Source organism: Lissotriton helveticus, chromosome 5_1, assembly GCF_964261635.1.
Source record: "Lissotriton helveticus chromosome 5_1, aLisHel1.1, whole genome shotgun sequence".
Lineage (NCBI taxonomy): Eukaryota > Metazoa > Chordata > Amphibia > Caudata > Salamandridae > Lissotriton > Lissotriton helveticus.
In genome coordinates this window covers 1,449,275,710-1,449,303,247 of record NC_136065.1, presented here as the reverse complement: position 1 = coordinate 1,449,303,247, position 27,538 = coordinate 1,449,275,710, and the positions used below count along the sequence as shown (strand labels likewise).

Genomic DNA, 27,538 nt, shown 5'->3' with positions numbered 1-27,538 from the left:
GTAATAAACACTTGGAGTGTATCATTAATAATAGATCATGCAAGTAAATGGAAGCAGGGTGATAGTACAAATGTAGTAATACATATCGGACGAGGGCATAACATGGCAGCGGAATTCGTAATACATAGTATATAAAGACAGTCCTAAAAAAGAAAGAACAAAAAATTAAAAGAGTAGCTGTATCCACCACCAGCACATAGGGAAAGGTGACATCTATGAGCAAGGGCACCACAGTTATCCCAGCCCTCCATACAGCAGCCATAATTTCCAGTAATAATTAATAGACATTACAGGCAATATCCCCCTGGTTCTTCAAACCTCATCCCTTGTCGCAAGGACTACGTCAGGCAGTGATCCATCCGCAGCTGTCTCCCCATGGGATAGAAGATAGGCAGACAATGGACCCCATATTTCCCTAGGTCTGCTGGACATTGGCAGTGTTTCAGTATAGATGGCATTTTGCTCCTGACAATAAGTTACATCATTGAGCCAATCCTTACATTTTTGGGGCTCTCCTCTGACCCCAGCGACATGCCACTCTCCTCTTTGCCAACAAGAGGGTAAGATCAAGGAACTTACGGTATGGTTTAGGCGTTTGCAGAGTGTAACCCAATGGCATGAGTAAGGGGTCATTTTCCAGAGTATCCTCCACCATTGCCTCCAGGGCTCCATGAACCTGCATCCAATAGTCCCGTACAGAAGGACATTCCCACGCCAAGTAGAGAAATCCTGCACCTCAGTTATTACAGTGTTCACATCTGTCATTATGTGGTAAATAAATAAATAATACCTCTCTTTTTGACTAGACATATATCATAACAGATAGCTCAATAAATAAGAGTCAAGATTCGAGGTAGTAGGAGTTTTGCAGGTTTAATACAGCATAAGGACAGGAACAGGACAACCTGCATAGGAATAGGATGGCAGGGCCCAGCAGCTGCTGGGGCTCGATCTGGGATGAGCGCGCTGACTTTTAATAACAATACATGAGCATATATACATAACGCAAACACATAGCATTACATTGCAGTAGGCGTAGCAGTGGGTGGAGCAGAAGGCGTGACGCGTAGCAGTCGCGAAAGATAAGGGCGAAAAGAGGTGTAACAGGGCGTATACATGGACATGTGATGCAAACGTAACAGAATATGTCATGAATGGGGCGGAAACCATGGAGGGGGCTACCTAAGGAGCCGGGACCTCTAACCTGGTGGTGCGCGCAAACTAGCAATGACGTGTTACTAGGAGAAGCTGGGGGCTTCGAACTCTGTGCTAGGAGCAGAGACTGAAGTCTGGAGAGTCAGGGCGACATGTACCTAAACAGTATCTAGTATCTGATGTTTAGAGAACATGTTGATATAAACTAGAAGTCAGGAGAGGAAAGGCTAACTTGATTCTAAGACTGGACCATGCATTATTCTACATGTAGTGCGTGATGAAGAATATTAAATGACCATTAAATGCAGTATTTCTCTAACGTGGAGACATGAAGGCTAGACAATGACGGAAACTATTGATGCAGTTCAGTAGCTTAGGAATGCAGAGAAGGAGGACTGAACTGATAACTGGAATCATAACATACTCTTGGCAGACTCAGAGACTGAGCCAGGCTGAGCCGGGCACTGCGAGGCAGGAAGTAAGTGAAGGGTCGAGGATACAGGTGGGGGCTGTATCGCTCCTCAGCGAGGCTTCAGGAGACAGGAGCTGAATCTGGTGTCCAGGCCCTTTTGAGGCCTAGAAACGGGGACTTTATAATAGAATAACGTGCACACTGAGAAACGTGGCAACGTAGCTTTACATAGGCCTGATATTCGTAGTATTCACGAGGACTGGAAACTGGCATACTAGAGGTGGACACAACTGTAATTGCGTCATTAATCGGACATGGGGAATACATATGCATATTTAATCATGCACACATAACATATGATGGATGACACGTAGGGACACAGAACATGGCAAAATTTACTTTTCCACATTCCCTCCTTGTCACTACGTTTCCATCAGGAAACATCAATTTTCATGATACCGTCTATCATTTCATACAGTATCATTTGCTCGTCTCGAATTATCCTGGAACGGGATTTAGAACGGGGCTTGGGACTAGGAATACAAGAGGTAGCACAAATGCCGCAAATCGCAGGGCCACATTGTATACAGAGGCAGCAGCTAAATATGATCGCTACTGCAATACCTAGAAAGGACAATATTTTCCATCCCCATGCGGAAATTATATTCCAGAACCAACCGGACCATGTCCAGGTGCCTGGATCTTGGTGTATCAGATGGGCCATTTTATGGAGTCTGGTTATAGCTGAATAAACAGACGGTGCGTTATTTGGAATGAAAATGCAGCAACTAGATCCGATGACTCTACAGGCCCCGCCCCTATCGGCCAGTATGACGTCAAGGACGAGACGATTCTGTAAAACGACAAATCTCATAGCAGATTGCTCTTCGGTTAAGTTACCTAGAGCAGAGGCAGTCTCATTTACTACAGCTTCGAGGGTTCTGGTTAACCTACGGATCAGTTTACTATTCTGGATAGGTCCTATAAAGAAAAAGAAACCTCTGTTGAAATCTGTATACTGTTCTAGAGCAGTTTCAGTATAATCGACAATTGGGGACTCCCTTCTATGTCTAATGTGTACTAGATGTGTATTTCTATGATAATCAGGTGGGGCTAGGAAAACTGGTGGCAGTAGGAAGGCAATGTAACAGGTTCCCTCCCAATCGAGGGGCAGACGAACATATGCGGTTTGACCACAAATAAAATAAGAATGACGTGAAGCTTTAAAAATAGATTTCCCACTGTCACTATACTTGACAATAGTAGTACATTCACTGTGTCCTACATGTACGGAACCATAATTTCGGACACATAATTCGCCTTTGACTGGTAGTACTGAAATAGCAGGTAAGTCTGGAGTAGTATCAGACTGAACATTCAGGACCATGAAATTCGACGAATAATTACCTAAATTATACACTTCATTTTCTAGATCTAACCCGGTTCTGTGGGGGAGACCTTGCTTGTCTGGAAAACATGTACTGTTAAGAAAAGACATATCTGTTGAGGATGACGTTAACGTGGACCATGCTCCACACGAACCATTATGTGAAAATGGATAAGGAAAAAGTGGCAGGACTCCCTTCGGTGTCTGGAAAGGGGGGAGTCGACCACACACCCAACAATTAGTGGTATTGCTGGTCTGATGTGAGTAATGTAACATGCGGATAAATGAGTTATTTCGCATGGCGAGGCGGTAAGAGAGTTCATGAGGAGGCAGATCACTAAATGTGTGCTCTACTGTAGCATTAGCAGACTTATTTACATGAAGAACTGGGAAATACAAGAAAAATGCATAACTGGTGCAGGAAATCATAATGCTGAGAAACAATATGAAACATAGAAAAATGATACATCGGATTGAGTTTTGACTAACTCTCTCACTATGGGGGTCTATTTTATACATGTCAGAAACAGTCTAACCGTTTCACCTAGGGGAGGACTTAGACAATCAAACTGACTGACTTATTTTACTAGACCGGAGTTTTAGCTTGTACTCCTGTTGCGAAGTTTGCTCTAACAGGGGAGGGGTTGTAGCAATGTCTTTTGCGGGACAGTCCTTGAGAACAATATTTTGGCAATCCTTCAAATCCTGGGAAATGTTCTTTAAGACGGGTTTCAATCCATTAAAAAGTTTAACATGAGAAAGGTGCACCCAGCCTTTGCGTCCTTCCAACTTCACGGCTGTACGGGTGGTGAGGAGGACCTGTCGGGGCTCTTTCCAACGAGGCTCCAGCGGACTTGATCTGTCAAAGTTGCGGACCATCACCATGGATCCTGGAACGATTTCGTGCGGTGCCACCTCGGTATTGTCTGGAAATGCGGCGGCAACCTGTGAACGACATGAGTTGAGGGCAGACATCAAGGAAGCTAGGTAATCTGTCAGCATATTACTTGAAACATCGGTAATACTTCGGGGTCTAGGAGTACCCCACATTTTTGGGGGGCGGCCGAATACGACCTCATACGGGGACAGACCTGATCTGGAATGTGCGACCATGCGCATATAAAATAAAGCGACTGGTAGAGCTACCAGCCAGTCCACACCTTTCTCTTTACACACTTTGGCGATTCGGATTTTCTGAGTCTGGTTATGTCTCTCTAAGAGACCGGCTGCTTCAGGATGGCGTACACAATGAAACTTCCACTGGTACCCTAACAACAGGGAAACATGCTTCATGAGTTCAGATGAGAATGGCTGGCCGTTGTCAGAATATACGACTCTAGGGAGTCCATAACGGGGGAAGAACTCACGAACCAACTGCTTGGCAGTGGTCGCGGCTGTGTAATCTGGGACTGGATATGCTTCTGTCCACCTGGACAAAGCGCATACAACTACAAGAACATACTTGAAACCTCGACATCGCTCCATCTGAATATAATCCATCTGGAGGACTTCAAAAGGGTGGTCAGGGGGCTGGAATCCACCTTGTTCCACCGGGACACTTTTACCTGGATTAAACTGACAACATATCATACAGGTACGGACTTTCTGCTTGGCTGCAGCTCGTAAATGCTTGTTGAACCAAATGTTCTGGATACTGTCTAACATAGCTTTTTCTCCTAAATGTGCTGGACTATGTGCGGTATTAATAATGACTTGAACCATAGAGTCGGGGAGAAACCATGTGGCTTTACCCTTCGTTAACCATCCTTGATCTGTCTGGACCCCTCCTTGTTCGGACCATTTCTTGATTTCTTCGGGAGTAGCATGTAACTGGATATCTATGACATCTTGTGTAGGGTCCTTAACTGTCATACATGTAGTCGGATCTGGAGTATGTGTCTGATTAACTTGAATGTCTGGAGTCTGTGCTGTAAGCTTGGCTGTGCGATCTGCTAGATCATTACCTTGAGAAATAATGTCAGTAACTTTCGTATGTGCTTTGCACTTCATGATAGCAATAGATGTCGGTAAATGTATGGCATCTAACAGAGCTTGAATAAGGAGACCATGCTGAATCTTGGTTCCATGAGAAGTCATGAAACCTCTCTCCTGCCAGAGCACTCCGAAGTCGTGTACAACTCCAAATGCGTAACGTGAATCTGTGTAAACATTAACTTTCAAGTTCTTGGCGTGTATACAGGCTTGTGTCAGAGCAACTAGCTCTGCTGCTTGAGCGGACAGGGTATCAATACGGTGTGTTTCAATAACTTCGGTGTCAGTAGTCACTGCATACGCGGCGACTAGTTCTCCTGTACTAGTTCTCATACATGAACCATCCACATAAAGTGTCAGGTCGGGATCTAATAACGGAATATCTGTCAGATCTTGTCTTGGCTTAGTCATAATGTTAACTACTTCCACGCAATCATGTGTGGCTGGATTTGAAGTAACTGATGGTAACAATGTAGCAGGATTCAGGATGTTGCAGCGTCTGATTTCTATGTGTGGCTGGAACAGTGTCAGTTCATAACCTGTCAAACGTGCAATTGTCAAATGCTGAGTTTGTGTTCGGTTTAAAAGAACTTCCACGGAATGTGGAACTTGTACTGTCAAGGAGTGTCCTAAGACTATGGAATCACTTTGTCTGATAGCTAGTGCTGTGGCTGCAACTGACTTGAGGCACGCAGGCAGAGCCTGGGCTACAGGATCTAATGTGCTCGAAAAATAAGCACAGGGCTTGTATTGTCCTGCTTGATCTTGTGTGAGAACAGATAATGCTGTACCTTCACGTTCAGTAACGAAAAGTGTAAAAGGCTTACTGTAGTTCGGTGTAGCTAGAACTGGAGCTTGGCATAGGGCTTTCTTTAACTCATTGAAACTAAGTGTATGTTCAGATGTCCAAGGGAGGACAGTCGATACGGCTGCCTCCTGTGTCGTTAACTGTATCAGTGGTTTGGCTAGAAATGCATACTGGGGAATCCATTGTCTGCAGTAAGAAGTAAGGCCGATAAAAGCACGTACCTCCTTCTGGGTCTTGGGCTGAGGAAGACTCGCTATTAACTGGATACGGTCTGGTGTCAACTGCCTACCCCTCTTGGACAGCAAGTGTCCTAAGTATACCACTTGCTGGACACAGAATTGAAGCTTAGAAGGGGACAACTTGTGCCCCATCTCGGCTAGGAAATACAAAACTGTAAGGGATGCTCGCTCGCAAGCACGTTCAGAACGGGCTGTGATCAGTAGATCATCGACATACTGGAGCAGGGCAGTGTCAGTTGGCATGTGAATGTTGTCTAGTTGTCTCTTGAGTGCTTGACTGTAAATACTAGGACTTTCTGTGAAACCTTGAGGAGCGCGTGTGAACATATAGCTCCTTCCATTTAAACAAAATCCGAAAAGAAACTGGCTGTCTGGATGAATAGGAACACTGAAAAATGCGTTCTTGAGGTCTATGACAGTGAAGAACGTGGCTTCGGAATCAATGGCCGTTAATAGGGAAGAGATGTCTGGGACAACTGGGTACTGCGGAATAATACATTTATTAAGCTCTCGTAGGTCAATCACTAATCGATATACTGGGGGTGCATTTGGATCAGTACGTTTCATGACTGGAATGATCGGAGAATTACATACATTGGAGTCAGTTTCTACAACCACTCCCTGAGCAATAAGCTCGTCAATAATTTTGGATAAGGCTGCTACAGCCTCAGGTGGCAATCTGTACTGTCTGATTCGTGGTAACACTACACCTGGCTTGAGAGTCACACGATAGGGTGTGATTTGCATGTAACCTACATCAGTTGGACCTTGCGCCCATAAATGCTGCGGAACATTGGACAGTCTTGAATCAAAATCTCGTAATACATAGTGACCCTTAAAGTCACGTAGGAACAATCGTATTCCCTCTGGGGAACAGCATATAACTGCACCTAACTCTTTCAGTGTCTTAATGCCTAATAGGTTTTCTGGACATGACTTAGTAAGTAACAGATCAGTAGTGCGGGACAATGGACCTACTTCTAGAGTAACTGGCTTTGAAATCTCATTTACGATAGGTTTTCCTGAAAATCCAAGGGAAACATTTCTTGAGCCTGAGAGCGGAGCCCCTGGAACTTCGGCGTGACTAATAGTGGTCCTACTTGCCCCTGTATCAATCAAAAACTTTCTGTCTTTCCCTAATACTTGACTGTGAACATAGGGACCTTCTTGATCTACAGGTATCTCGATGAGAGGCAAGCCTACCTCCCTCTCTAGGCTGTTTCATGAATACTGCTGGTACTCTGGATACTCAGACTGTGCATACTGGTACATCTGCGATGTAACATGCTGTGTTGCAGCAATAGGCTGCGGTGCGGTAACTGTCTGTTGTGCATTCTGTGGCTGAGGAATCTGTGAAACTTGTTCTTGTCTAGGCGGACGTGGTCTTTCTTTAGTCTTACCAGTAGCTATGTTGTGTTTCAGAACTGCACACTCATTTATAAAATGACCTGGCTGTTTACAATAATTGCAATTCCCTTTAACGGGAGCTGCAGGATGACTGGCTTGATTCGGACCCCTCTTCTGACTGTCTTGAGGAACAGATTGTGCAACTAGTACTTTCATTTTCGTGTCTTTCATACGTTTTCTTTCGTGTTCTTGTTCTTCTCTGATTCTATTCTGGTGGTATTGAAGCATTTGCAACATCTGGGACGGGGTATTAGCTTGCCAGGTACTTTCGACTTTCAAAACTCGATTTTTAATTTGTGGACTTGAATTCTCGACTAATTTGGTAACAAAAAGGTGAGGGTATGACTCACTACTTGCCTTGAGGCCACTGTTGATACTGAAACATTTTTCAAATCTAGAATAAAAATCACTAATATCCTCGTCTTGCTTCTGTTTACAGGCTGAGATTGCATCCCAGTCTTCTTTTCTAGTTGTCAATAATCTGGGTAAAACTTGTATTAATAATTCTGGTAATTCTTTACATTTATCTCCAAGACCGGTACCTGGTACTCGTGCCTTGTCTTCAGCTTCTAGAACTGCCCAATCGATATTTTTCTCTCCCACCTCCCATTCTTTTTCCTTGAGCTTTTCATACACCCCTGCGGGCAGCAGAACCTTTAACATTTTAATTATATCTGGGTACGTGTATTCTCCCATACGGAGCATGTCTTTTAATTCTCTATGGAACCCTGCTGGATCTTTGTCATGACAGGGAATTAATTTCTTCATCTCGAGGAGTTCCATCTTTGTAATTGGAGTGTAAACAAACACTCGCTGCATTTCGCCACCCGTTCCTTTAACTGGGTGGACTTCTCGTAACGGATTCTGTCTCTCCATGTAAAATGGTTTACTTTCTGGGGGTGAGACATGAACAAAATGCGGGTTCAGAAACGTTCTATATTTGTGACGCTGTTCTAGAATGACACTAATTAAGTCGGTACCTAGACCTTTCCATCTATACTGGAGTAACTCGTTCAGGGCATCATGTAACGGACCTGGATCAGAGTGCTGACCCTCATACAAAGTAATGAGGTGCTGAATCATATACATACCCACCAGTCGTTGTTCGGCTGGGGGCATTTTCAGAAACATTTGTGCCACTATTTCGTCTGGAAAAGTGGTAGAATCAGTAATCCATCGGACTGCTGATCGGGCTAGTTCTTGTTCATGCATGGTACTTAACTCACTGTAACCGATTCGTGATTTCAGAATGTGATCGGTAGCTTGAAACACTTGTTCTAGTGAACCTTGTTCTAGTGCTGGATGATGGAAAGTAGACTTGTGTTCTAGGCGTAAATGGCGATCTGGAAATCTAGGTTTTCCTACATACGCTATTCTGGCGGGATTCTCGTCCTCTACCTCTTCAGAATCAGAGTTACTTTCTTTCTCGCTTACTTGTGCTGCTTTACGTTGTTCGTGTATCTTTATTATTTCTCTACGGATTTTCTTGTACATACTCTCCACAGCACCGACGGTCTTGTGCTTACCCTCGGCTATATTATCACTCCACCTTGTCAGGGTTTTCATTTCCGCTGGATCTTTAGACGGGTAATCTTGTTCTCTTATTAGACAGTTGATCAGAAACTTTAATATCATGAGCTGGATCTCGGCTTTCCTTTGAGACATGGCCTCGCTAATGCTTTCTGGATCATCCCCTGTACGGATGAAACGATATATTCTGTCTAGATCTTCTTTCATATTCGGTAAGGTGACTAGATACTCGGCCACCTTTCTTACGCGGAATGAATATAAAACCATATTATCCTCGCCTGGGACTGGATCATAGCCGCATTCGGCAAGGGATTTTCTTATTTCTGCTACAGTCTGATGTCTAGGCGTACGCTGTGACGCTTGTGCATGTAATTCGGCTGTCGTTAAACGCTTGTGTGGCGGCGGGGTTTGAGGAGTACCTCCCCCCGCGGCCCCTAAACTGGAGTCTAGGTCTACTGAGGCTCTTCGTCCTGGCAGAGTGGGAAATGGAAATGCAGGCTGGACTTGTATGGCGGGCTGGACCGGGGGTACCGTAACAGGTACTCCGGTGTCTGGAGAAGCGGGAAGTGCCTGATTTACAGGGACTGGCGGAGCGCGAACAGGATTTGCATATTCTGGGACTGTGTCGTCCAAATAGGACGAAATAAAAATATCAGCTGCGGTCTGTTTGTGACGTAGTTTGGTCGGAACTAATGGTGGCGGGAAATTACTGGATGCCCCTGGGGTCGCTTTTGGCAAGCCCTCGGCAAGGAGAGGATACATACCCCTATTAAGGGCATGCCTCTGTCTGTCTGACTGTTCGGCTTTGACTTGTTCACCAATCTCGATTAGTTCTTTTTCTTGTGCTCGTTCTAAGGATTCTCTACTTAATTCTGACTTTCTGATTTCTTTTTCGGTTCTTTTATGAGATTCTTTACGCCATAACTCGATGGCATCTTTCTGTGACCGTCTGGCTTTCTTTTTCCATAATGCTTCTTCTACTCGCATGATGCACTCGGCATCCCATGTACCCGATACGGGCCATCTATACTTTTCTTCTAACTGTTTGGTATACTCTACCCATAAATCTAGATACAATATGGCGCTTATGCCATGCTTCTGATACATAAAGTGACCTGGACTGTCCCTCGGCGGAACAGGAACTGCTTCTTCTAACAAACCCTTTCTAGTTTTTAACTGACGTAATCTCGAAAAGAGAGACATTGTAAACTTGAATCGGAACACAATACAATACACGAGAAACAATAACAACTGGGAAAACAATTCAGGCATACCACGACATTGGAAATACATTGAACAACATCATAACATAACAGTTCGGACAGAATATTACCTGGAATACTGAGAACAGAAACACAAGAATTTCTCGAGAACGCAACAGACTAGAGTTTACTGGATGCACTGCTGAAACAGTACGGAACATACCGCTCCCATAAAGGGACGCATCAAGACCCGTATCCACCTAGGTGAACACTTCGTTTGTGAGTCTGTGTACCACCAACCCACGGACCAGAGTCAATTTAGATTGACCCTGTCTAGATACTACCCCAGTAATGGTACTCACCGGGCAGCAAGAACGGAAAGCCTCGGACTGGACTGGACTGCTACGACGACGGACGACGAACTTCGGACTTCAGTTACGGGTGGACCTCCGGATACCTCGGACCTTGAACTCTTGGCTTGGGCTCTGGTCGGGACTCGCCGCGTTCCTCCACCGTCTCGTTTGGATGCTGGACCGCCTCCTCCGTCTCCTCCGTGGGCCTGAGGGATACTTGAAGCAGAAATATCTGCCGGTGCACAGAAGAGTTCCGTCACGACTGCAGAGGGTCAGGGGGTCGGCGTGGCTTCACCGACGCGTGGGGAAAGGGCAAGTCCCTGTTCGGGCGCCATTATGTGGTAAATAAATAAATAATACCTCTCTTTTTGACTAGACATATATCATAACAGATAGCTCAATAAATAAGAGTCAAGATTCGAGGTAGTAGGAGTTTTGCAGGTTTAATACAGCATAAGGACAGGAACAGGACAACCTGCATAGGAATAGGATGGCAGGGCCCAGCAGCTGCTGGGGCTCGATCTGGGATGAGCGCGCTGACTTTTAATAACAATACATGAGCATATATACATAACGCAAACACATAGCATTACATTGCAGTAGGCGTAGCAGTGGGTGGAGCAGAAGGCGTGACGCGTAGCAGTCGCGAAAGATAAGGGCGAAAAGAGGTGTAACAGGGCGTATACATGGACATGTGATGCAAACGTAACAGAATATGTCATGAATGGGGCGGAAACCATGGAGGGGGCTACCTAAGGAGCCGGGACCTCTAACCTGGTGGTGCGCGCAAACTAGCAATGACGTGTTACTAGGAGAAGCTGGGGGCTTCGAACTCTGTGCTAGGAGCAGAGACTGAAGTCTGGAGAGTCAGGGCGACATGTACCTAAACAGTATCTAGTATCTGATGTTTAGAGAACATGTTGATATAAACTAGAAGTCAGGAGAGGAAAGGCTAACTTGATTCTAAGACTGGACCATGCATTATTCTACATGTAGTGCGTGATGAAGAATATTAAATGACCATTAAATGCAGTATTTCTCTAACGTGGAGACATGAAGGCTAGACAATGACGGAAACTATTGATGCAGTTCAGTAGCTTAGGAATGCAGAGAAGGAGGACTGAACTGATAACTGGAATCATAACATACTCTTGGCAGACTCAGAGACTGAGCCAGGCTGAGCCGGGCACTGCGAGGCAGGAAGTAAGTGAAGGGTCGAGGATACAGGTGGGGGCTGTATCGCTCCTCAGCGAGGCTTCAGGAGACAGGAGCTGAATCTGGTGTCCAGGCCCTTTTGAGGCCTAGAAACGGGGACTTTATAATAGAATAACGTGCACACTGAGAAACGTGGCAACGTAGCTTTACATAGGCCTGATATTCGTAGTATTCACGAGGACTGGAAACTGGCATACTAGAGGTGGACACAACTGTAATTGCGTCATTAATCGGACATGGGGAATACATATGCATATTTAATCATGCACACATAACATATGATGGATGACACGTAGGGACACAGAACATGGCAAAATTTACTTTTCCACAATTATCAGAGAGTTGAAATCTAAATTTCGTGGCAGGCGTATAATACAATCGCTGCAAAAACCTATAGTGAATAATCTTAAGCCTACAGCTAGAAGAAATATTGGCTGTGACACCACAACAATAGCTTCATTGCTCATCAGTGACTTCCATGCCCAAGTCCTCTCCCAAGCGGGAGCAAGCAGACCCCTCAAACCCCTGCCGCTGTGCCCGTATACTGCCATAGATGCCTGAAACCAGATGTGATCCATCCTGTGAACCAAGCATAAAGTGTAGCGGGGTCAGACTGTCAGAATCTCGGGGGAAGTCTGGCAAGAATTTCCTCATCCCTTGGCGCAGCCGTACATAGTAAAAAATATCTAGCGGAGTGGGAGGAGTATCTTTAAAAAACAGATCCCTGGTGCGGAATTGCCATTCCAAGAACAGGTCCCCCATGTGGCCATCTGTAGGCACCAGCATAGAAGTTGGAACCCCTTTTCCTGTAACAGCACCAGTCTAGGATGGTATGTCAGGGGCATTCACACTGAATAAAGTAGTGTGAAGCATAATAGTTTAGCTATCCTGCGCCATGCGTCTATCGTGCACGTAACAGTCGTTGGCGGAGTCTCTATGGCCGTAACTGGGCCATGTATGAGTCTACTCAGGGGAAGAGGATGTGCCACTCAGTCCTCCATCGCCAGCTGAGGCATATAAGGTTTAGGTACCATCCAGTGATAGGCATAGTGTGCCTGTGCCCTCATATAATATAATTCAAAGTCTGGGAGGTCAAAACCACCTTTGTCATAAGGTTGTGCCAGTACCGACCATTTCAGCATCGGTTGTTTACCGCCCCAGAAAAGTCGAATCAGTTCCGTACGTAAGGTTTTGGAAAAAAAGGCTCCCGGAAAATAGGGGACATTTAAAAAAAGATATAAAAAACTAGGCAGAACTACCATTTTTATGAGTGACGCCCTCCCCGCCATTGATAAAGGGAGTGAGATCCATTGAGTGACTGTGGAGGTCAACTTGGTGATGGCAGTGCCATAATTAAGCCGAAGCGTTTCATCCTTGTCTCTAGACACCTGTATGCCCAAGTAGCGGAGATCAGAATGGCACCATTCCAAGGGGAAGTCAAGGGGGAATTCTGGCACGGCATCAGTCAGAGGGAAAAATTGAGACTTACCCCAAATTATTTGCACCCCAGATAATCTGCCAAATACAACGAGTTCACGCAGCAGGGGATTAAGATTGTGTTGGGGGTGATTGACAAATAGCGTCATATCGTCAGCGTATAGAGAAATTGCGATTTGGAGCTGAAAGCATCGTAACGCACCAATAGGGTGAAGCTGACAAAGCCGACACGCAAGCGGTTCTATTGCTATAGCGAAAAGAAGAGGGGTCAACGGGCACCCCTACCTGGTGCCTCGCGTGATAGCAAGCGAGGGGGATAGATGGCCATTAATTAGGACTCTTGGAGTGGGCTGTGTGTATAATGGTAAACAGACATAATATATACTACAAAATATCGAATGGACATAATATAGAGTACAAAATATAGTCTGGACAAAATATCGAATGGACAGAATATAGTCATCCAAAATATCGTTTTGAAGGTAAGTAATGTAATATCGAATGTTAAAAATATAGAAAGTTAAAATATCGAAGTATATAATATAGGTTATTAAAATTATCGAATTTTTAATAATATCGAAATTTTTATAGTGTTTGTTATGGTATTATATGTGTGAAAAGTGTATATTTATGTTATAATTAATTTTAATTAATGATTTTAGTTTATTTATTTTTTGCCTAATTTAATTCCGTAGTGGGTTGTGAGTTTATAGGGGAATAGGGTGGGAAGTAATTTGTTCATAATTAATGAAATAATTCAATTTATTTAATTGTATTTAATTTGAATTAATTGTTAATTAATTTTTGATTGTTAATTAATTAATTGTTAATTTGTAATTAATTTGAATAGGTAACTAATAGTAAAAATTAATTGTAATTTGTAATTTTAATTGATTAATTATTATATTATATGAAATTGGTAATTACTTGTTATTAATTTTTTATAGATATTAATTTATATATTTTTGTAATAATATGAGAAGTATTTACTTTCCCTACTGTTGCACTCTTTGGAATGGAAATAGTAATTTTAACCCCTAAGCTATCCAACGCTTTCCCTACTGTTGCAATCTTTGGAGTGGGAATAGTAATTTTTACCCCTACGCTATCCAACGCGTTCCCTACTGTTGCACCCACTGGAGTGGGAATAGTAATTTTTACCCCTACGCTATCCAACACTTTCCCTACTGTTGCACCCACTGGAGTGGGAATAGTAATTTTTACCCCTACGCTATCCAACGCGTTCCCTACTGTTGCACTTACTGGAGTGGGAATAGTAATGTTTACCCCTACGCTATCCAACGCTTTCCCTACTGTTGCACTCTTTGGAGTGGGAATAGTAATTTTTACCTCTACGCTATCCAACGCTTTCTCTACTGTTGCACTCTTTCGATATTTTTATAAACTATATTTTTGTAAACGATATTGTTTACTCGATATTTTTGTACTTACCTGTTTGTAGATACAAAGTCGATATTCTGTCTGTCGATATTTTGTCAACGATATTTTTGATACTCGATATTATGTCCCTCGATATTATATCAGTGATCCGTGTATAATAGCTTTACCAAGGATATAAACAGTTTAGGGAAATCCCATGCTCTGTAAGACAGCAAATAGATAATTCCATTCGACCGAATCGAATGCCTTTAAGGCATCCAAAAGAATCGCGGCCACCGGAAAGTCTGGCGCCACCGTGTGAATTAGGGAAAACAGCGTCTGTCAGTTATCGGTAGTAGACCTACAAGGTACGAACCCCGCCTGATCCGGGAGTATAATTTTGGTCATTAAGAGAGACAAGCGAGTGGCCAGCACCTTGGCTAATATTTTCGTGTCGCAATTTATGAGGGATAGAGGGCGATATGAGTCGCAGGTCTTGGGATCCTTCCCAGGTATTAAAAGGAACATAATCACCACTTCTCTCATCGAACAGGGTAGGACCCCCACCTCCAATGATTCTTCAAACACCTCCCGCAGCACCGGAGCCATGATATCAATGTAACACTTGTAGAATTCGTCAGGAAGTCCATCCAACCCTCGGGCTTTACCATTTTTTAGCGACATTATCGCCTCCCTGATCTCATCCAATTCAAGCGGTGCACTCAGGAATGTCCTATGCACATCACTCAACCAGCAGAGAGCGACATCGCCCAGGAACTCGTCAAATCTTGTGTCCTCTGTACTCTTGGTGGTGTATAAGGAGCTATAATGTGATGCAAAGATATTTAGGATGCCTGTCGTATCCTGACATGTCCCTCCCGCTGGTGCGGCAATTTCTAAAACGGTATTGCTCAAAGGTGGAGGGGCCGGGACGGGGGGGTCTTCTCTTGCAGGGGGGGGGCGGATCAGATATGTGGTTCAGTTGAGAAGCTTGTATTGGAGTTTTATGCCTACAATTATCTATCATGCAGAGAATAGTGCAGGCTACAAATCGATGAATGGCAGGGGGTGACACATTCCTGAGACTGCTGTCTTGGAATATCCGAGGGCTTAACGATGCTCGGAAAGGCAGAAAGGTAGTTGCATACCTGGAAAGCCATCAGGTTCATATTGCAATGCTTCAGGAGACGCACCTGGCTCCAAACTCTCACTCACACTTTGCCAATCGCTGGGCGGATGTTCGGCTCTTCTCCTCATACTCCTCTTATGAGAGAGGTACTGCTATCCTGATTAAACAATCAACACAATATGTTGTACTGGGGGAAGCCCTCGATCCTGAAGGGCGATTTGTCATGGTATGGGGCCGCCTGGGGATGGATACGGTCACCCTTGTGAATAGTTATTCCCCTAATGTTGATACCCCTGAATATTTCACTGCACTGTGGGGTAAGATTGTAGAAGTTGGTTCTATGCACACTATCTGGGGGTGAGACTTCAACGTAGCTATGATACCTGCATATGATGGGGTTGCACAGTACAAATGCCGATCTAGAGAAGCTTTGCTGGGTATAGTGGAGGAAGGCGAGCTGACGGATGCTTGGCGCTTCCTCTATCCACGAAGGAAGGAGGGCACACATTTCACATCCTTGACGAAAACATGGGCCCGCCTGGATTATTTTCTGTTGACCAAGGGATTGGTTATGGGACTCATGAAGGCTGAACATCTGGCCAGAACCTATTCTGATCATAGCCCGGTTCTGGTCCAATTGCCGGTACCGGGATGGGCTACACCTAGGCCCCAGTGGCGCTTGCAACCACCGGCTTTGCTGGATGAGGTATTTAAGGTGGAGTTGGAAGAGGAAATAGCGGCATTCTTTCCTCGCAACAAGGGGTCCGTTGATAGTGTAGAAAATGTGTGGGAGGCTTTCAAAGGGACTGTCCGGGGCTATTGTATTTGAAAGAGCTTTGGTGTCTTACGGGATATCCAAAGGAAAATTCATACCCTGGACCGTGAACTGAAGGGATTGGAGGCTCTTATGGTACAGTGAGATGTGACACAGGCGCACTCTGATTTCAGGGTCAAGCTCTCGGAGTACGAGGAAGAAGCTGCGCGAGAGGCCAAGTTCCGAGGACGGCAATGGACGGCACGCAGGTTTTGTGAAGGGGACCGCCCTGGTATGGTACTAGCGGCTGTCACTCGTAACCCGCGCTTTAGCAATACTGTTTTAGAAATGAAATTTATTTTTATTTAATTTATTTAATGAAAGTTTTATATATTTTCAGACATTACCCGAGTGGTCATCAGAGTGCTTTACTGAAGTGCATAAATTTCAAACAGTGTTACAAGTAAAAAAAAAAAAAAAAAGATTAAGCCAATAACAATGATAAGCAAGTAATGGAGCAGTAAAAAAAGCCAAGGCAAGAGGAGATAGTATAACAAAGAAGTTCACCAGACAAATCGAGGGGCAAAGCACAAACCAGCATCATAGACATAGTCAAAAGCATCAGCCCCATCCTGACAGTAGGTGAAGTCAAACAAGGTCATTCATCCATCGGGCTTTCAGTTCTTTTTTTAATGAAGCCATAGAGGGAATCAGTCTGATGTGCACAGGCAAGGAGTTTCACATTCTCGGGGCAGTCCCTGAGGACGCCCGATTGTAGGTTTTCTTTTTCTGGAATTTTTGAGGTTTCAGCAGCAGAGTGCTAGAATTCCTAGAAGATCTGCTCCCACCAGAGAGCTCCAGTTTTTGGGCTAGGTACAGAGGGGTGTTGAAGTGGAGGGCCTTGTGCTTGATGCACGCAATCTTGAGATGAATCCTAGCCTCCAAAGGCAGCCAGTTTAAGGATTTCAGTACTGGAGTGATGTGGCTATTTCTTCTGGAACCTGTGATGAGCCTTGCCGCTGAGTACAGGGAAGCCCTGAGCAGAGCCAACTTGTATCTGGGTAGCCCACAGAGTGTTGCGCAGCCATAGTCTAGCCTGGATATTACTAACGCTTGAACCGCAGACTTGAAGTCGTCTGGGGGGAGGAAGGGTTTGATCTGTCTTATAATACTCAAGTGGAAGTTAGCACCTTTGGTGGCTGAGCTAATCTGCTACTGCCTGCTCAATGACTTGTCAAGTTTAATTCCCAGAGACCTAGCAGAGTCAATGATGTGTGGGATACAGTTGAGAGCTGTTAGGTCGTTCAGGTACTCAGCAATAATGGCAGTCTGTTTGGATGGTACTTTCAGGAGGAATTCCGTTTTGGAGGAGTTGAGCCTGAAATGTTGGGAAGTCAGCCAATGTTGAGATTTGAGAAGGGTAGAGTTGAGTGATATGATGTTGTAAGGGTAAGAGATTTTCAGGTAAAGTCAGGTGTCAGCCGTATACATGTGATAGTGAATGTTGAATGAACTGAGTAAATCCGCTAGAGGCTCCATGAACAAGTTGAAGAGCGTGGGAGAACATGCAGATCCCTGAGGGACCCCAAGAGTAGATGGCAAGGAGTTAGAAAGGAAGAAATTGACTTTAAATCTTTGATCTCTGTTGATGAGAAATGAGGCAAACCAGTTTAGTTCAGGGCCAGAGAGACCCATCCTCCGTTCCAGTAAGTCTAGGAGGTTAGCATGCTTGACCGTATCAAACACTGAAGATAAGTCAAGGAGGATTAGCAGGCAAGCTTCCTTTTGATCCTGCATTTTTAGAGCATCATCGACTATGTGAGTAATAGCTGTTTTAGTACTGTGTCCCTGGCAAAAATCTGATTGGAATTGATCTAAAAGCTGGAATTGGTCAATGTGGTTACAAAGTTGGACAAGAACACATTTCTCACGGAGCTTTGCAAGAGTTGGAATGCTAGTGATAGAAAGTCATTAAGATCCTCTTGGTCCACCGTGGGTTTTTTGAGTATGGGCATGACCTGCCCTGCCTTCAGACAGTCAGGATTTTGGTCCAGATGGTACTAAGGTCCCTATCATGTCATTGAAAAGACTAGCAGGCAGAGGGTCACTAAAGTGGTTAGAGGGTTTCAGAGGAGAAAGCAAGTTGAGAAGAGAGAATTCATCATAGAGAGTAATTTGGCTCAAGCAAGCATTATTTTTGGGTGAGAGACCTCAGTCAGGTAGAGGCTGAGGTGGAGTGAGTTTGTTCCAGCAGGAGATATTTTGGAGTGGGGGGACAATAGCAGGCAGGGGATGAGGTAGAGGCATGGAAGTCGGATTTGTTGGGCATAGGAGAGTTGGATCCTGTTTATCTTGTAAAGTTCTTAGCTCATTTTCAATTTTAATAGTCTTTCCACGGAAGAACGAGGCAAACACTTCACATGTTGGCAGCATAGGCACCTGAGATGGCAGAAATATTCCCCATTTTGAACCATATCTGAAATAGCACTGAGAAAGTAAGTGATACGAGTGAGGTCAGCACTCGTTACCATCATTATTTTCTTTATTCCATGTCTCAATTCCCCTTTTTGTCTTTTCATCTATCTGTCCCTCCTTCCCTTCATCCATTCAAACTTCATTCATTCTTCCTTACTTTTCTGCATCATCTTTCCATCCTTTTCTCCCTGTCAAACCCACTCTCCATCATTCTCCATGTCCATCTTTCTCTTTACCATCTCTTTAAATCTTTTTTCATTTGTTATTTTCTTTTATCCATCTGTCTATACCTCTCTTCATCTCTATCTCTGAATCCATCCACACGCTCATCCATTCTTTTCACCATCCATCAATCAGAGTCTGTCTCGTCAAACATCCCTTCTAATCTCCATCCCTTTCTCCAACCTCCTCTCCATCTAATAATCATCCATCTTTCTATCTTGCCTCTCTTGCCCCCATATCTGTCTCCCTCGGTGTCCCCAAGGATCTATCCTCTCTCCTGCCCTTTTCAACCTCTTTATGGAACCCCTTACCCTCATACTTAAACAAGCCGGAATTACCTAACACCTGTATGCTGACGACACCCAATTGTACTATAAAATCAAATCCCACTCTGATATCTTACATCTCAACACTGCCCTAACTAAGAATCAATCCTGGTCCTTCAGCAACCATCTCAAACTCAACCCAAACAAAACTGAAATCATTCTCTTCTCTACTAAAAACAACCCTCTCCCCATTCAAGCATGGATCGCTGACCTTAATGCCCTAAACTGTTCTCTCTCCCTCGCCAAATCAGTTAAGTCTCTTGGCATCACCATCAACAGTAAGCTAGCGCTCAATACCCATATAAAAAACTCGGCAAAAGGAGCACTCTTCATACTCCAGCATCTCACAAAAATCCAACCTTTCATTCTAGCGGAAGATTTCAAATCGGTTATCCAATCTCTAATCCTTTCAAAGATTGACTACGGAAATGCTTTACTCTCCGGAACACCCTGAGTTCACCTTGCCCCTCTCAAATCTGTCCTCCACTTAGCGGCCAGGCTAACAACTGACTGTAAGCGTTTCAAAAACATCTAACCTGCCATTAAGGACCTCAAATGGCTTCCCATCGAAGGCAAATTCTCCTATAAAATTTCCTGCATTACGTACAAAGGCCTTTATCAAAAGACACCGCTCTACCTCTCCAACAAACAAAATAAAGCAGGTTGAGCCCAAACGTTGAGAAGCATTAACTCTCTTCTTCTCATCCCCCCGCTGTTAAAAAAAAGCCTCTCAATACCTCTCCTTCTCTGGTAAGGCCCCTAGCATTTAGAATGCCCTCCCCAAAGATCTATGATGTACCCCTTCTTATGTCAGTTTAAAAAAAAGACCTTATAATACACCTGCTCAACAAATATTGAAGTACTTAATCCCACTCCTACTGTACTTGCTTTACTCCTCCTCCTCCTTCCCCCTCGTTCTCATCACACTACCCCTTCCTGACCCTCTTCACCCTGCTTCCCTTTTTTCCCATCCTAACATTTGCCCTCCCACTCTTTCTCACATACTTGATCCCCTCCCGCGATATTCTGACCACTGAACCTACCCTTATTTACTGTTATACTGTTACTGTCTATATTGCTCAATTGACTCTTTCAGTCCATTATGTATGAATGCTTCATTTATATCAAATGTTCTGTATTCCCTAAATATTATTATGCAAATGTTAAGAGCTCTGATACCCCCGGGTGGAGCTAGTGCTATATAAAACGTCTTAAATAAATAAATCCATGCTTTTCTTTTTGGAGACCAGCATCTCCAATTACAGTCTAAAGCATTGTGAACATTAATATAAACACTTCTTATAACAGAGTACCCAAATGCCACCCACGCTAAAGCTGAAAAAGTCGTCGATTCTGCCCTCCTGATGGCTACTTGAACCAAATCATCAGTAAAACATTCATCTTGCTCCACATAACGAGGACCATGTAAGGGCATTTTTAAACATGCCGTAACTTACTTGGCACATAAGAGTTTTAACCACTCCCTGTCAGTTATGTAATGATGTAGTATAATTAAAACATTGATGAACTAATTGGGAAAAATATACTGCTTTGTCATTTTTGTAGGGTGGAGAAGTGTATCCCATATTATCTTCTGTGCTTCGTGATCCCACACAGTTTACAGATCCAGACACCTTTATTCCTGAACGCTTCCTGGATGAACGTGGTAACTTCAAGAAGTCTGATGCTTTCATGCCTTTTTCTGCAGGTAGATATCACAGCAGCAGTGATGCGAATTATGTTTAAAACATACCCGTACACAAATAACACTACTTCATTTAATTGAGAAAATTGTTAATTGCATAGGCATTTTGACAGTGCTATGAAAACATTTCTTTGAAAAATGCAACTTAGCTGGCAAAAGTTGAAGTACAGAAATAGGATTGTACCTTTTATCCCTTGGTGTGATGACTACTCAGATCAACTGCACTCATTCATAGCTCAACTCGCTTTGTGCCTAAAAGATATGTCAGAAAGTGTCTTATTAATCTGGTTATGGGACTTTCATGAATTGTGGTATTAATTTGGTTATGGAACTTTTATGAATTTAATAAACACAATCTGATTAGGGATAAACACAGTTCTTAGAAACTCTCTGGGTATTACTTGATTGATGAGGCCCAATCAGGTGACAAATCCCAGAGAAATATTTATATTGTTCCAGCAGTACTAACAATTTCTAAGTGACGAAAACAGCACAATAACATTGCCAAGACAATGCGAAAAATAGGGACGAATTAAATTAACAAAGACATTGGTGAGCCAATTCAGATAAGGGGTACCGAAAATATGAATTTTTTAAAAAAATGTAGGGCAATAAGTGCCCAGAGAAGTTGCGAAAATATTCAATTTGTGATTGACCAGGATCTGGGTACGATCTCAGGCTGACCACAATGGAGCAGAAGCTTTTTTTTAAATGTATTTACAAGGTCAAGGTTTGCCAGCAGGGCAAGGTCCAAGGTTAAAGCTGGTGCGTGGCCCTTAAAGTCAGATATATCATCATACAGAATTGGCACAAAAAGTTCGAAGTGGGACAAAGCTGTAAAGCCACTGAGGTCCTTTTGCTTCTGAAATGGATTTGCTGCCTTGCCCTGTCCAACTCTTCTCTTCATGTTAACCTTATTTAGAGCTTTGGTTTTTATTCATGTCTGACTTGGGTGTGATCTCCATGGCAAACCTCCACATTATGGCCCAGTCATCCGGAGGTACACCCTAAATCAGAGATGACTAACCCCTTCTTCCTCTAGGAGGGTCTTTGGCTCTTAATTGACAATATCCCTATTTAGATGAGTTAACTTCCCCTCTGTCAGTGTTAAAACTGCTTCTCCTTTCTGATAGGACTGGAGACTGAATGTCTAGGGCCCCAGGAGTGAATGAAAGCAGATCCTATCAGCCCCATTTAGCAACTACACAAAACAGTGTTAAGCTGTTCTGCCAACTGTTCCTGCCTTCCTCCCAGAGAGTTAATACCTTCTAAGACGTTGGTTAATACTACAGCCTTCCTGGACTTAGATGCTAGGTTTTTGTCCTCTGCAAAGCATGGTTGTTAACTCCAGGTAAGAATGTGGGTTGATCCTCTGAAGGTGAGATGGCTTACCTCTTTCTAATCCAGTTTTTGCTCATGCAACTCAAAGTTACTTTTCCACCAAGTTATCAACAATCTACTTTCAACATTATACTTTGATGAGAAAATACCTCTTCTTGCGAGGTCACCCCCAAGGTTTGCTGAACTTTATTGATAGTTTTTAGACTTTGCACACCGGGGTTCTACTGTCCAGTACACAGTGTATGTGCTCTGACCCCTAAACCATGTTAAAATGGCTAATCATGGATTGGTATTTTTAATTCTCTTGAAGGACCATACTTTATGGTATAGAAACTACACCCATGGCATGGAAAGTTTAATGCCATCTAAGGCCTTCTTCACTTATTGTGCCATCCACTAATGTGCAAGGGGAACATAGATTCAGGCCTACTGTTATAGCCTTACTGCCGCAGTTTAAACTTGCTAACCGATCTGTCAGACACCCTTTTAGACAGGGACCTTCGCCCAATTAAATATTGATATGCAATCCCTATGCAGCTCTATAGTCTACAAGGTAGAGTGCATGGAATTTAACCCCTTCGATGCTCATGAGGAAATGGTTCCGTCATGAGCATTGGTGCCCCTGTGCATGTGACGGAACCATTCCGCCATGAGGCCAGGGGCAAGAAATCGTTCTGCTGCATACAGCAGAGGGATTTCATTCTCTCCCACAAAACCTCAGGAGCTGGGGAAGAGCTTAGCTGAAAAAGTCACTTTTCTCATTCATTTTTTCATGGGATCACCGTGCCAGCACAAATGTCCCTCCACCCAGCGTTCCCCTTGTTCTCCCGAGTAAAATGATACCTCACTTGTGTGGGTGGGCGAATTGCCTGTGGCTAGGAAGAGCCCAAAATATAGGGATTTAGAGTATAGCACTGAGAATTCTAAGCGCTACATTTTTTTAAAAATACGTTTTTAGCCAATTCTGCTTTGGACATCCACACAAGTGAGGTATCATTTTACTTGGGAGAACAAGGGGAACGCTGGGTGGCAGGACATTTGTGCCAGCACGGTGATTCCACGCAAAAATATGTGTGTTTTTTTCCAGCTAAATTTGAGGTTTGCAGGGAATTCTGGGTAGGTAAGCGTTGAGGGATCCATGCAAGCCCTACCTCATTGGACTCCCCAGGGAGTCTAGTTTTCAGAATTGTGTGGATTTGGTAGGTTTTCCTAGATGGCGGCGAGCCCAGGGCCAAAAAACCTGGTGCCCCCACCAAAACCAGGTAGTTTTGTTATAGGTAATTTTGAAGTCTTCACAATACGATTTGAGCCACATTGCCTACCCACACAAGTGAAGTACCATTTGTATCGGGAGACCCGGGGGACGCTGGGTGGAAGGAAATTTGTGGATCCACTGAGATTCCAGAACTTTCCCACGCAGAAATTTGAGAAAAAAAATATTTTTTCAGATAAATTCGAGGTTTGCAGGAGATTCTGGGTAGGAAAACGTTGGGGGACCCATGCAAGCTATACCTCGCTAGACTCCCCTGGGTGTCTAGTTTTCCAAAATGTGTAGGTTTGGTAGGTTTCCCTAGATGGCCGCAGAGCCGGGGCCAAAAACTCATGGGACACCCCTTGCAAAACAGGGTTGTTTTGTGATAGTTAATTTTGATGTCGCCTCAAGAGGTTTTGGGCCCTTGCCTGTCATGGGTACTTGACCCACCCACGTGAGTGAGGTATAATTTTTTTCCAGAGGCCTTGGGGAACGCTAAGTGGGAGGAAATTTGTGGGTCCACGTAGATTCCAGAACTTTCCCACACAGAAATTTCAGAAAAATGTGATTTTTCTTCAGCTAAATTTGAGGTTTGCAGGGGATTCTGGGTAGGGAAACATTGGGGGATCCACACAAGCCCTACCTCATTGGACACTCAGGGTGTCTAGTGTTTAGAATTGTGTGGATTTGGTAGGTTTCCCTAGATGGCCGCGAGCCCAGAGCTAAAAAAACAGGTGCCCCCACCAGGTAGTTTTGTTATAGGTAATTTTGAAGTCTCCACAATACGATTTGAGCCACTTTGCCTACCCACACAAGTGAAGTACCATTTTTATTGGGAGACCGGGGGGGATGCTGGGTGGAAGGATATTTGTGGATCCACTGACATTCAAGAACTTTCCCACAAAGAAATTTTAGAAAAAAATGATTTGTTCAGATAAATTTGAGGTTTGCAGGGGATTCTAGGTAGGAAAGCGTTGGGGGACCCATGCAAGCTATACCTCACTGGACTCCCCCGGGTGTCTAGTTTTCAGAAATGTACGGGTTTGGTAGGTATCCTTAGAAGGCCGCTGAGACCGGGGCCAAAAACTCATGGGACACCCCTTGCAAAACCAGGTTGTTTTGTGATAGGTAATTTTGATGTCGCCTCAATAGGTTTTGGGTACTTGACCCACCCACGCGAGTGAGGTATAATTTTTATCCGGAGACCTTGGAGAACGCTAGGTGGGAGGAAATTTGTGGATCCACGTAGATTCCAGTACTTTTCCCACACAGACATTTCTGGGAAAAGTGATTTTTTTCAGATAATTTGAGGCTTGCAGGGGATAGTGGGTGGGAAAACGTTAGGGGACCCAAGCAAGGCATACCTCGGTGGACTCCCTCGGGTGTCTAGTTTCCAGAAATGTGTGGGTTTGGTAGATTTCCCTAGATGGTCCCCGAGCCAAGGGCCAAAAACATATGGGTTCCCCCTTGCAACACCAGGTTGGTTTGTGATAGGTAATTTTGATGTCACCTCAATAGGTTTTGGGCCCTTGCCTGTCACGGGTCCTTGACCCACCCATGCAAGTGAGGTACAATTTTTCTTGGGTGACTTTCGGGAATGCCGGGTGAGTGGAAATTTGTGGATACATGCAGATTCCAGAACTTTCCACCACAGAAATGTGAGGAAAATGTGTTTTTTTGACAATTTTTTAAGTTTGCAAGTGATTCTGGGTAACAGAACCTGGTGAGAGGAAGTCACCCTATCCTGTATTTCCCTGGGTGTCTAGTTTCAAAAATATATACGTTTGCTAGTTTTGCCTCGGTGCCGGCAGAGCTAGGGTTCAAATACTACAACTAGGCATTTTGCCAAAAAAAGGGTAATTTTTCAATGTGAAATTGTAATGTGTCCATGTTGCATTTTAAGCAGTTTCCTGTTGCAGGCACTTGGCCTACCCACAAGTGTAGTACCATTTTTCTCAGAAGACTTAGGGGAACGCGGGGTGGGTGGAAATTTGTGGACCCATGCAGATTCCAGAACTTTCCACCACAGAAATGTGAGGAAACTAAGTTTTTTTCGACAATTTTGTAGGTTTGCAAGGAATTCTGGGCAACAGACCCCGATGAGAGGCAGTCACTTCACCCCATCCTGCAATCCCCTGGGTGTCTAGTTTTTAAAAAATTTACTAGTTTGCTAGGTTTCCCTCGGTACTGGCAGAGCTAGGGTTCAAAAACTACAGCTAGGCATTTTGCCAAAAAAAGGGGCATTTTTCACCGTGACATTGTGGTGTGTCCACGTTGCGTTTCGTGACGTTTCCTGTTGCGGGTACTAGGCCTACCCACACAAGTGAGGTACTGTTTTTCTCGAAAGACTTTGGGGTACGCGGGATGGGTAGAAATTTGTGGATCCAAGCAGATTCCCGAACTTTCCACCACAGAAATGTGAGAAAAATTTGTTTTTGTTTATAATTTTTTAGGTTTCCAAGGGATTCTGGGTAATAGAACCTGGTGAAAGGCAGTCAAGTCACCCCATCCTAGATTTTCCTGGGTATATAGTTTTCAAAAATGTATAGGTTTGCTAGATTTCCCTAGGTGCCGGTAGAGCTAGGGTTCAAAAACTTCAGCTAGGCACTTTGCCAAAAAAGGGTCATTTTTCACTGTGAAATTGTATTATGTTCACATTGCGTTTTGCAACGTTTTCTGTCGTGGGCACTAGGCCTACCCACACAAGTGAGGTACTGTTTTTCTTGAAAGACTTTGGGGAATGCGGGTGAGTGGAAATTTGTGGGTCCACGCAGATTCCAGAACTTTCCACCCCAGAAATGTGAAGAAAATTTGATTTTTTTGGGACAATTTTTTAGGTTTGCAATGAATTCTGGGTAATAGAAGCTGGTGTGAGCCAGTCAAGTCACCCCATCCTGGATTCCCCTGGGTGTCTAGTTTTAACAAATGTATAGGTTTGCTAGGTTTCCATAGGTGCTGGCAGAGCTAGGGTTCAAAAACGACAGGTAGGTACTTTGCCAAAAAAGGGTCCGTTTTCGCGGTGAAATTGTGGTGTGTCCACGTTGTGTTTTGCGCTGTTTCCTGTCGCCGCCACCAGGCCTACCCACTCAAGTGAGGTACCATTTTTCTTGGAAGACTTTGGAAAATGTGGGGTGGGTGGAAATTTGTGGACCCACACAGATTCCAGAACTTTCCACCACAGAATAGTGAGGAAAATTTGTTTTTTTTACATTTTCTTAGGTTTGCAAGGGATTCTGGGTAATAGAACCTGGTGTGAGCCAGTCAAGTCACCCCATCCTGGATTCCCCTGGGTGTCTAGTTTTAACAAATGTATAGGTTTGCTAGGTTTCCATAGGTGCTGGCAGAGGTAGGGTTCAAAAACGACAGGTAGGTACTTTGCCAAAAAAGGGTCCGTTTTCGCGGTGAAATTGTGGTGTGTCCACGTTGTGTTTTGCGCTGTTTCCTGTCGCCGCCACCAGGCCTACCCACTCAAGTGAGGTACCATTTTTCTTGGAAGACTTTGGAAAATGTGGGGTGGGTGGAAATTTGTGGACCCACACAGATTCCAGAACTTTCCACCACAGAAATGTGAGGAAAATTTGTTTTTTTCACATTTTCTTAGGTTTGCAAGGGATTCTGGGTAATAGAACCTGGTGTGAGCCAGTCAAGTCACCCCATCCTGGATTCCCCAGGGTGTCTAGTTTTAACAATTGTATAGGTTTGCTAGGTTTCCATAGGTGATGGCAGAGCTAGGGTTCAAAAACGACAGGTAGGTACTTTGCCAAAAAAGGGTCCGTTTCCGCGGTGAAATTGTGGTGTGTCCACATTGTGTTTTGCG

General features: G+C 44.0%; 1 protein-coding gene across 1 annotated transcript in view; it reads left to right on the top strand.

Annotated features, from left to right (window-relative positions):
• The window catches only part of LOC144755474 (cytochrome P450 2G1-like), a 662,651-nt gene that overhangs the window by 618,219 nt on the left and 16,894 nt on the right, over positions 1-27,538 (top strand). The window contains exon 8 of the mRNA XM_078644447.1: positions 20,990-21,131. Coding sequence (XP_078500573.1) covers positions 20,990-21,131 — 142 coding nt within the window. The remainder of the gene's footprint in view (positions 1-20,989; positions 21,132-27,538) is intronic.